Below are 11,434 nucleotides of genomic sequence, written 5' to 3'. Positions count from 1 at the left end.
TATTTCTTTCATTCTCTATTCATGACCTCCTGGGAATCACAGGCTTTGGTAAGCTGACTTTCTGTCTACGCTTGTGCTCAAGTTAAGAGCAACAGATAAATTCTGTCTGTAGAGAAATCCGCCACAGTAACGTAATAGTCGTGTTCTTGTTTTGATCTGTTGCTCTCTGATTATTCTGCAAATGTGTCTTTGCAAATTATTTTATAAAGGTAATTCCTCTCTATGCAGGGCTTTTATTCCTTTGGCAAAATATTATTTTTCACCTGATGTGTAACTCTATATAGATGTGTGTTCTACATGCCGCTTTGTGTAAATCCAATGAGATGCTGCATAAAACTGCTCATAGGTAAAATGGGTCGGTGGATTTATCTCTTTTCATCATCTCTCTCTTCCTCTTCCTTTCACAGACCCTCACTGCTCGAAAGGCAGGCCTCTCGTTCGCTCTGGTGAACCGGTCCACCCTGAATAATGAGGACCTGGTGAGTACTAACGTGCCTGCGTGGAAAATCATTGCCTGTTTATTGTGGAGTCTTAGTGGGTAACGGTGGGTTCTGCAGGGACACGAGATGCTGTATCCATGTTCTCATTATTTTTTAGGGCGGTGTTGGGAGAGCAGGGTGCTGGGACTCACTTTTATAGCTGTGCTGTTTGCTGCAGCCATTGTTCTCCCGGGCCCAGGATCCCTTTGCCAGGAACGTTGGGTTCCTAGATGAAAATTATGTATTGCATTAGTTACATGCCCCTTTTCATGCAATAAGCTGTCTGTCTGCCCGTCTCTGTCAGCTACTCACTTATTGCTATGTGCTCCTTTAGATCATTTGGCCAAGTTCAGAAAATAGAAAAATAGCCCCATCATGTCCTACAATTAATAATAGGCACTGTGCATCAAGGAAGACTGAGCTTTAGAGAAAGGGCAGGAAGTCTGAGTTGATGGTGTGAGACACTTTTGTGTTGACCTCCAAAGCTCTCTCTGCATTAATTGATTGCAACTCTTCCCTCCCAGAGGGAAGGCAGTGTTACAGGAGGCACACAGCAGGAGAAAGCCGTTTCTCATCAAGACAAACATGCAGACAGTTTCATATCCGCCGATGTGCGAGAGCGGCTGCCTAAGCCTTTGAGATTACTGAATTCAAATGTGCTCTGTACATCATGCAGAAATATTTTATTCAAAAACGAGAGACGTGGCCCTTCATTTTTTGCACGCTGAATTGTGTACATGTTTGTATCACTTATCTTCATCGCACACTTGACTTGGTCCACATGGTCCACATGCCCAGTTCCCCCTTAAGCGACATGGTCTTGATCGCTTACTTATAGCCATGGGTTTGATTAAAGGGGCTTTAGGGATGAACAACTCATGTCCCAGATGAGGGAGCAATGACGTGATTGATGCAGTGTGTTAATTGTTGTAGAGAGGGAGCAGATTCTTGGGCACATTTCGAGATCGCACACAGTGGTAAGTAAGGCTACGAACTTCAGGAATAATTGTCCAATTCTGTGAATTGAAGAAGGGAGGAGGAAAAGTTTAGAAATCGGTTGTTCTACGGGAGCTGAGATCTGAACAAAGCTGCAGATTGTGCGGTCTTTGAAAGTAGGACAAGCAGATGTCAGAGTTTTATCTGCTGCATTAAGTTCAGCAGAGTGCCTTCCTGTGAGGACTGCGAGAGTACGCGGTAAACGACCATATGCTGTTTAAGACTGAAGAGGAGTTAGGCAGGGAGAGGAGAAAGGAAGAGGAAAGGAAGGGTGAGAACAGAAGGGAGAATGAGGAGATGATCAGAGCTAAGAATGACTTGCCATCACGAGCCTGTGGCCCTGATGTCAATGATCAGGCAAGATTGTTGAAAATCAGCCCTCTACTCCCCGGAGAGATATTTGAGCCTATCAAGAGTGCTTCCTTCTTCCTTCGTCTTCCTGTCTCATCTTTGCTCCACCTCGTTTGTCTTTTTTCTTTAAACATATCAATGTGCTACATTTAATTTGACCAAAGTGTCCCACTTGCTGAGGTTTAGAAGTCTCTTGATGATATTCTCTCTCTGCGTCATGTTTCCCATGCATCTGCTTTTTAGAGCAGAAAGGAACATTATGTGTGGGCCGGCTAACAGCCCGTGTGTCTGCTCAATGTCCTGAGCTGCATTTGATTTAAGCACCAGAGCCTTTTAACAGTGACTGTCAACATAAACTGGGGCTCTCCTTACCTGCTGAGACAAAGAAAGGGACTAACGAAGAAGGGAGGCATGATCTGACACAGGTCAAGGGGTATCTGGAAATTTTGCTGTGCTGTGTTGCTTTAAGTCAGTTTGTATATCATCAAGCAGGTTGTCAGCAGCAAATTACACTTCATTGATTTCCATTGGATAGTTTTGCGAATTTTGCCAGCCTGAAATATTTGCAATGTGTTCATTTCAAACAAGGTTATGTGGTTTGCAAAAAACACATTCCTTGTAAGGGATAAGACAGTACTGTATTTAAAGCTCAAGATTAGAGGTGAAGAAGGCTGGAGCAGCAGGAGGAGGATGGCGGTGTCAGTCAGCTAGTTAACAAGGACAATGGTGGGGAAATTGGAAAGGAGCGGTGAAAGGAGAAAAGATTAGATTCTTCTCCATCATGTTGCTCTCAGGCGGAGGCGGAGGCTGTCAATCAATGTTAGCGGTGTCTTGCACAAATTACCAGGGTTACCTCCCAGTGTAACACATGAGAGTCACGCATGCTGCACTCTTCCCACATCTGCTGCACAGTGTGACATGCAGTGTCAGGACTGAGAGTGAGGGAACACAGAGACAAGGAGGGATATTTCAAAAGAGAGAATGTTAGATAATTAAAAGCCCAAGCTAATAATGAAGATATTTCACTTCAGTTTTGGTATTTGACAGTTCAGTATTATGTATGGTCAGGAACAGGCTTCTGGAAGTGGCCCTGCTCTGGCTCGTGTGTAAGTTGCAGATAAATCTCTGACATCTGCTTCATCACATCGCTCTCAGATTAAAAGAGAAATCTCCCTGTCTCCCTCTGTGTTTCATTAAAGGTCCTCCAGGGTTCAGCAGCCTCTCTGTTGCATCAGCGAAGTCTCACATTGTTACGGTCCTGTCATCTGGTGTCATTTAATCATCTCTGCTGGCGAATGTGTGTGCCTCAGAGGACGTCTGTTTGTGTGTTTGAGAGCGCAGTGCAGGAGCCTTTGTGGCAAAGTGCAGCGCTACTGTTCAGGTGTTAAAGCACATTGTCAACACACAGGGGGCTGAGAGCGTAGGGACGGGTGGAGGGGAATGGGTGAGGAGGGGAGCGCAGTAGAAGTGGAGACCAAGTACCTCTTGAAGATTTATTTAACCGCAATACATCTCCTTCTCTTTCTCTGTCACTTTCTCTCTTGCTGGCTCGCTCTCTCTCAATCTGGATAATGCTCACTTTTAAAAACCTTATTTACAGCATCCATTGATTCTGCCTTCAAGAATTGGCAAGTCACGGCCCCTTTTCCAGTCCTTGTGGATGGCAGGCCTGCTGCAGTAAAGCATTCAATTTGAAGAGGCTTCTGTTACACAGCAATCAGTCTAGACAGGCCTCTCGTAGACTTTAGTATTTGGTGTGGAGATGCTTTAGTCTGTAAACCATTCAATCTGAACAAAGCCTGTCTGCTAAGGATGCTGTTAATCTAAACTTAATGAGATATAAGAGTGTTTTACTCTTATATGGCTGACCTCTCTCCACTGATGATAAGGTAACCAGAAAAGGATCAACAAACCTTAAACAAGTTCATGTAATCTGTTCGATCCTTTTCTCTGACAAGGGAAGCAGAACGCTGCTGCAGTACTGATGACTGTTAGCTGCAGTTCAGCAGACTTATATAATTGCTGTAATGTAGCAAAGCAAGTGTGCAGTAAATTTCATCCAACCCAGACTGCAGATCAATTTATATTAAGCCCTCTGAAGCTGTTTCCATTAAACTTTTAAACTTTGACGAAAAGTTTATGTTATGGCATCGGGCTATTGTGGTCCCTCAGCAGGTGCTGAGTTTTTTATTAACTTCAGAAGTTGTTATTAAATCTTGTTTTCACGACCACATAGTGCCACAAGAGCTTTAACAACATCAGCTGCACCTCCTCTGTTGTCCATGTCCTCATATCTTTCCCATTATTGTCTTCATACCTTATTATTTCCAACACTTTCTCACAGCCTTCTCTGTGTCCTCAGAAACTGCACGTCTTCAAGAAGACTCTCCAGGCCTTGATCTACCCAATTTCATCCACAACACCCCATAACTTCGAGGTGTGGACGGCGACTGCTCCCACCTACTGCCATGAGTGTGAGGGGCTGCTGTGGGGCATCGCCCGTCAGGGCATGCGCTGCTCGGAGTGTGGCGTTAAATGCCACGAGAAGTGCCAGGACCTGCTCAATGCAGATTGTTTACAAAGTAAGGAAACAAATGTATTCTTTAGTTTGATCGCAAGGACTTTGCAACTCATAGGCAACTTGTGCTCATAAACATGCCTTTGTGAGCTGTACAGGTGTGCGTGCGTGCGTGCGTGCGTGTGTGTGTGCCATAGACTGTATAAAAAGATGGATGACATGACAGCTCCCTAAAAGTGAAGCCAAAACATTTTAGAGCGCCCCCTGCTGACTGGCTGCAGTATAGGTCATAAAGCCCGCCTCCTCCATGTTAACAGATGGGACATGAATCAAACTATAAAATCTAAATACACGGCAAATGAATGTTTCTCAAACATGGTTTCTGTCATTATAGTTAGTTCTTATAATGCTGATTTATGTCCAAGTGTTTTAATTAGTTATTTGATGCTGTCAAAATGATGATTGACAGCTCTGTTGACAAATATGGCTCCTGCTGCCGTTCTGGATTAGCAAGTGGAGGAGGAACTGCGAGGAGAGACATAACTTAAACAATCACTACAGTCATTGAAGTTTACATATCTGTGAATGTTAAACTCAGACCAACACAAAGAAGCGGTTCTGCCGTTAAACACGCCGACGTGCGGGATCCTGGCTGTGTTTTTAGTAAGTTTAGTGTGTGTTTAGGTTAGCGGAAGTGGTTACGGCGGCACCACCCGCCGATCTCTACTGCGCAGACTCTGGCTCCATATGACGTCACCCTTGCAAGATGGCAGCGCCCGTCACAGGGGCTATTTTGGCATCAATTCCGTACAATGAGAGCAGATGGAGACGCGTCGTCCATCTATATACAGTGCATGCATGTGTGTCTGTGTCTGAGAGAGAGAGAGAGTATGATTTGTGGCTTTAAGGGCAAACAAATGTAGACAATGTATCAAAATAACATTCATTCTCACTTTTATACACACTCAAATGCTTATTTCTTTGTGTTGGAAGTCCATTGGCAGGTTATAAGGAATGTGTAAATAAATCTGCCAACATGGTTTGTGTAGGAATCTTTAAAGTAAGAACAGACAGTGGGAGTGTGGCACTTTATTTGTGTTGTTTATTTTTTTCTTCTTTCACATTGCAAAAAAACACTATACTTGAGCGAGAGTTTGTGTTCCCCTTGCACTCATTGCTATATGTGACATGTTGCCTTTACTCTGCTCGCTCACTCACACACTCATTACAGTCTCCAATCAGGTTTTTCTATCAGTCACATCCCTGTTTCATACAGTGCAGCTTAATACAGTAGGAACAATGTGTCCTGCAGGCTTCAGGATGATCCTCCCAGCAATCCTTACACACTCTAATCTTATTAGCTTCACCATGCCTATTGTAAAACTCTGTGTTTTATAACAGCTTTATACAAGCATAACAATGTATAATAGTTCAAACTGCGATTCATCTTTATCACATTTTAATCTGCACTCATGAACAAACTCTAGATCAGATAGAGAGAATTAACCGTCACATGTGCCTCTCTTGTCTCACAGACACAGTCTCAGGAATAACAGACACACTTGTGATTTGTGATTTCTCATCTGGAACAAATAAATACAGTCATATTGGCTAGATAGGTTGCTGGATGCTGCATTACAGTATAAACACCGCATACAATTTTAAAGTGTTTAAGATAAATGACAGTTAAAGATATAATTTCAAAGGTTTTCATAAATGTCTGTTAAGTCACTATCTATCACCGAATGAGGTAACACAATGGTGATTGAGCCTGATGGTCCGCTGATGAAAGCCTTTGCATGTGCAATATATACTAGTATTATGGACTGGGTGTCTGTGGAGACATTCACAGAGAAAATCACAAGCGGCGCCCAGTTAGTGACGCGTTTTCCATCACCCAGCAGTGGTTGGTCTGCCAGAGAGGGTAGGCGGAGCTAAGCGGCTGCTTTTCTGGTCTCTGCAAGTGTTGCGAGTAAACAGTAATCTACTACGGCTGAACAAACAAAGAAAAGATCGATGACTTCAGATACAACTTCAAAAATAAGTGAACATCCAAAGAAAAAGAAACAAATTGGACGCTCAGATGAAGGCAAACAGTCTAAAAAGGAAAGCGACCGTCAGCGAGGAAAATCAAGACAACAGTAACAAAGGGAGACGTCTGGTTATTCGGGACGTATGCAACCGCAATTGACTTTCATCGCCATCAGGTGCCACAAAAGTGAAACCTTGAGATTATAACTTTAATTTACCGTAGTTGTTTGTATGAAAACTTAAATATGTTAGATAACATGGCGCTTTTATTGCAATCCCTTTGTATTTAATAACACGTTTTCTAAGCTGAAGCAATCTTGGCTTGTTTCAGGGGCGGTGGAGAAGAGCTCCAAGCATGGGGCAGAGGACAAGACCCAAAATATCATCATGGCTATGAAAGAGCGCATGAAGATACGGGAGAAGAACAGTCCTGAAGTGTTCGAGGTGATCCAGGAGATGTTCCACGTCACCAAAGAAGAATGCAACACTCATCTGAAGACAGCCAAGCAGGCTGTGCTGGATGGGACCTCCAAGTGGTCTGCCAAAATCAGCATCACAGGTTAGCCTTGTTCTTGAGATTATATCAGAAGGTTTATTCTTTAAATATTTATTTAAAATAAATTCACTGAAGTTTAAATGATTAATCTTACAATAATAGAATCTGACAAATTGATGTTTTATTTGCTCTCATTCACACACGACTCATCAATAAATTGAAGAGTGATAAATGCTTTGTAACTGATGCCTGATCCAACTGCAGCTAACCCTTGACCCTTGGACCATGACCTATAACCCCATTACTGAGTCCTCCAACACCAAATCAAAAAAGCTGCCATTACGAGTCCGGCTCGTCTCAAATGACGAACATTGTTATTCAAATTAGTATTCACTTGTTATTAACCTCAAGATCTTGGTCATTAACCTCTGACTCTGACGCGCAAACAGCAGTGCACATTTAATTGGAAATAGAAATAGAAATTGATTAGGTTGTTTGTTGAGAAGTAATTTGTTGATAATACTTTAGGTTGCTATTGCATCATTGTTTTCTGGAGTATACAGTTCTTAGACTCGTCTACTATTTACTCTACCTGACTCCATTACCTAGGCAATGACATCATTTTAATAAGATACATTTGTAAATATGAGCTCTGTCCTCCTCGTGACCTGTAGCTTTAATGAAAACAGTGAACAAGTTCAGCTGTGGGAGAACTTATCAGGCTGCAACACAGTTATCACAAAGCATCTAAGAGGGAGTAATGAAAAGGCAATGATGACTTATTATTATAGTGGAAGAGTACTTGCTGCAGGTGACAGATATCTTTGTCTTTTTTGAGCTCACTGGCAGTCTAGTTTGTACGGTGTACTTTGGAAATGAATCCCCCCTCAGCTGCACATAAAGCTCTCTCAGAGATGCCAATCACAATGTCATGCCCCTGAGTGCAGTTTGACAGTACAGCACTTCACAGCACATTCAGGAGGAATGTTATGCTTGTACAATGCATATTCTGTGGGCAATTTTACATCTCTGACATGCATTATGCTGATGTGCATTAAACAACTTAGATGTAGTCGTTTTCCTTTTCATGGTCTTTAAAGTAAAATTGAAGGGGACAGTGTTTTTTTGCTTTTCCTATCTAAACTCTGTTGTCTTTAAACCATCTTATTAGAGAATGGGAATGAAACAGAATCTCATATCCACATTACAATCTAATTGTGTGCTATGTTCCACACCCTGTTTGATCCCTATTTCTGAAAATGCTAAACCTAACAAATCCTTGAGGATTACAAGGCTTTTCTTCCATTTTCCTTCTTTATTTTTATATATATGATACAAACTACGACTTAATGACTCGGTCTTATCGTATTCTTAGCTGACTGGTAGAAGGAAGGTCAGAAAGTTAGCTTTGTAACCTCTGCTTCAGACTCCAATCCATCTCTGTGGCAACTGTGCCAGGCCAGGCTCATTTATTGCTCACCTTGCATTTCTCACAGTGTCAATACACCAGAGTGAAACAGAAGCAGAGAGGGAGGGAGACAAACAGAGGGAGACTGCAAGTATGGGGATAGCAAAAAAAGTGGACTGTAAGAGAGGGAGAGGAGAAGGAAGAAGGAAAAAAGAGGGAGAAAAAAGGGAATGAGAGAAACATTGGAAAGGCCCAGCGTGGCCTCGGTCAATTTTCCAGGTGCTTATTGAACGTGCCATTTTAAAACGGAGTTATTGAGCTGTTATTTATTCACCATGAATCAGATAAACACTGACTGGTATCGACAGAGCAGCACTCTGACAGTGACCATGAGGTATTCTGATTCTGGTTGATGTTCACACCTCAAGGTCTGGCTGTAAATATGAACCTTGATCTGACATATTACAAGCAGCTACTCTGAGGACCTTTGTTAATCAATGACTCGGCTACTATAGCTGCAAAAGCAGTGATTTCATCATTATCACACAAACATATATTGAGGAATGTACATTACATTGCTGTTAATGGTAAACATGATATTTCTTCATTTAGATTGTTTTAAAACAACTTTTTTTAAAAGCCTTGTTTGAACTGCCACCCAACAGAGGTCAGTGTATTGAACGGGTATACACTTAGTGTCCTCTGTCAACGTCCAAGCATACTTCATGTGTTTATGATTATGGGTAAGCCCTTCCTGTTCCTCTACTTTTCGCTAATCAATAGACATTGTACACTTATCCCTAGGGATGCAGAAATTCAACATTTTCTCTAACCGATTACTCGTCCCATTGCTTAAACGATTAATCGAGTACTCGCTTTGTAGTTTTCTTTTCTTTTCTTATTTTCCCATGCGTTCCAGTCTACAAAAAGTTGCGCAATGGAATCAATGCGGAGTTGGGATGTTAATAATTAACCATTTAACTGACAATAAGAAAGCTGATTAATACTATCTGTTAAACAGTTAAAAAAATCAGGAAAAAAAAGCTTTGTCACAAATCTCTGCATTCCTGTATCATCGGTAAACCCTCCCCATATTAGATTAACACTTGTGATTGGCCTGCCCTGAATCAGGTCGGATGGAAAGCGGTCTAGACGGGAGGGGGACTGGATGCATCTGTAAGAGATTTGGAGATTTGTCCGGTCCCAAGGCCAGTATTTGGTGCTTCAGAAATGGCAAAAGAAGCAAAGCAAGCAGTTTGGTACAGTAATTACTCATGAAGTGTATTTGGTAAGTGTCTATTTAAGACAAGGGGAGGCTCAAAAAAAAGACTTAAATTCGGAGCAATAGCCCTAATAGAGTGGGGGAACAAGAGGTGATTGTCGGCTTAATGGTTAACGCTATAAGACAGTCTTCCTTAAATCGACTCATTCAGATTATTCATTCAAAGTAGTTGTCAATAGTGGACAGCCTCTCGCCCTTAAATGCTGATGCTGAAAGATGTATAGACACGCATACTTTACCCCTTTTACTTGCATATATTTCACTGCTGTTTAGGACTTTTATTTTCCTACATGGAGGCATTCGATTTTGAGTAGTCCTGGAGTGAGCAGGCCAATGGCGCTTAAAACCTCTATATCCTGCCCACCAACTCCTGTCAGCATTGAGCTGAGGGATATATATGTACCCTGAATTATTTAGACTGTCACTTATGCATATTTAATGCACCAGTGTCCTTTTTCCCTTTTATGGCGCTGTGAAATACTACTGTCTCTTCTGCTCTGCCCCTTCCTCTGTGTGTGTGGAAGTAAGGTTGTGATTCAGGGATCTCTCTTTTAGGCCAACTCTTAGCTCAGCAGAGACATGCGGAAGCGGTGGGCAGACGCACAGGAGTGGAAACTTCCTATAGGAATAAATAAATCATAGATATTTTTAACACTTAGAATATGAGAAAAGGATAAATAAGGGCGGCTGGCGATGACCCAAAGAGCTGCTGTGTTGCCTCTGCTTTTGTCAAGTGCACAAGTTATTGTAGGCAGTGGAGGAAGTGACAAGGCATTTATTCTAAAGTTAACACCATAGAAACAAAAAGATTTAATCCGGGCAACAGGCTAGTATGGGCTAAAATAAAATCACAGAGGTAAACTCAGGACTGGGATCGAGATCTGCTGTAAAACCTCACCCACCAGGCCAATGCCTCATATTCATCACTAATTGTATGTCCCTATGAATAAACTGAATTATATTTACTCTTGTTATAGAACACTCCATTTATATAATCAGAATTTCAAAGCCTTACGATGGTGTCATATGTTCCTCGTGGTACTAACATGACTTTTCACTCTTTTACCCTGCCTTGTCTTCAGTCATGAGTGCACAGGGTTTACAGGCCAAGGATAAAACCGGCTCCAGCGACCCTTACGTCACCGTCCAGGTGGGCAAGACCAAGCGCAGAACGAAGACCATCTTCGGCAACCTCAACCCCGTCTGGGATGAGAAGTTCAACTTGTGAGTGCTCTCTATTAATTTGACCTCTATTAGACAGGATAATCCCTGTTGAGATTAGAGAGTCATCTGCTCAGGAGAATCGTAGGGCATTAGTAAATAAGTATGAGAAACTCTTACTTAATACCTCAGGAATTACTATCAGTTATGACATGTTACACACCAGCTGCACTGCAGAGATGCAGACACAGCTGAACACAGCTTTACAATGGTATCAAACAGCATAGACAGTACGGGTCTTGACCCTTTAAATCCTTCTTCTTTAGTGCTTTAGCAGTACGTGGCATATCTCTCCATTGTGCTGACCAGGCTTCTGTGCCTTTGTTTTTAGCAAAGACACAAGTGCAATAGACACAAGTATCTCACCACTCTGTCTACTAGGTACCTCTCTGCCTTTTTATACTTATATTCTTTTCTGCACATAGCTGCAAATATATCTGCGACAAGTGTGAATGAGTTAGTAGCTTATTCTATCACTGTAACAGTTTTCATTGCAATGTAATGAATGAGTGTAAGACTACTGTAAATCTGAACAAATGTGTGGTTTAGAAATGTTGAGCCTTCTGACATACTGTATATGCTGTGCTTGCCCAAAAAATAGTGTTGTCTTTGTGAAGTACAGCATCAGAACGCTGAAAATAAGAGCAACATT

At 42.0% G+C, this 11,434-nt stretch overlaps 1 protein-coding gene across 2 annotated transcripts in view; it reads left to right on the top strand.

The window, feature by feature from the left end:
* Positions 1–18: 18 nt before the first annotated feature.
* LOC138607479 (protein unc-13 homolog C-like) overlaps positions 19–11,434 on the top strand; it is an 86,462-nt gene continuing 75,046 nt past the window's right edge. For both annotated transcript variants that reach the window (XM_069680206.1, XM_069680135.1), the window contains exons 1-5: positions 19–48; positions 408–479; positions 4,189–4,408; positions 6,707–6,934; positions 10,644–10,785. In XM_069680206.1, coding sequence (XP_069536307.1) covers positions 22–48; positions 408–479; positions 4,189–4,408; positions 6,707–6,934; positions 10,644–10,785 — 689 coding nt within the window. In that variant the 5' untranslated portion in view covers positions 19–21. The remainder of the gene's footprint in view (positions 49–407; positions 480–4,188; positions 4,409–6,706; positions 6,935–10,643; positions 10,786–11,434) is intronic.

The sequence above is a fragment of the Semicossyphus pulcher genome, unplaced genomic scaffold, assembly GCF_022749685.1.
Source record: "Semicossyphus pulcher isolate SPU_LCO1_2020_fin unplaced genomic scaffold, fSemPul1.0.p SCAF_1, whole genome shotgun sequence".
In the NCBI taxonomy this organism is placed as follows: domain Eukaryota; kingdom Metazoa; phylum Chordata; class Actinopteri; order Labriformes; family Labridae; genus Semicossyphus; species Semicossyphus pulcher.
Note: the sequence above shows the minus strand (reverse complement) of the source record. Positions and strands in the feature narration are given on the sequence as shown.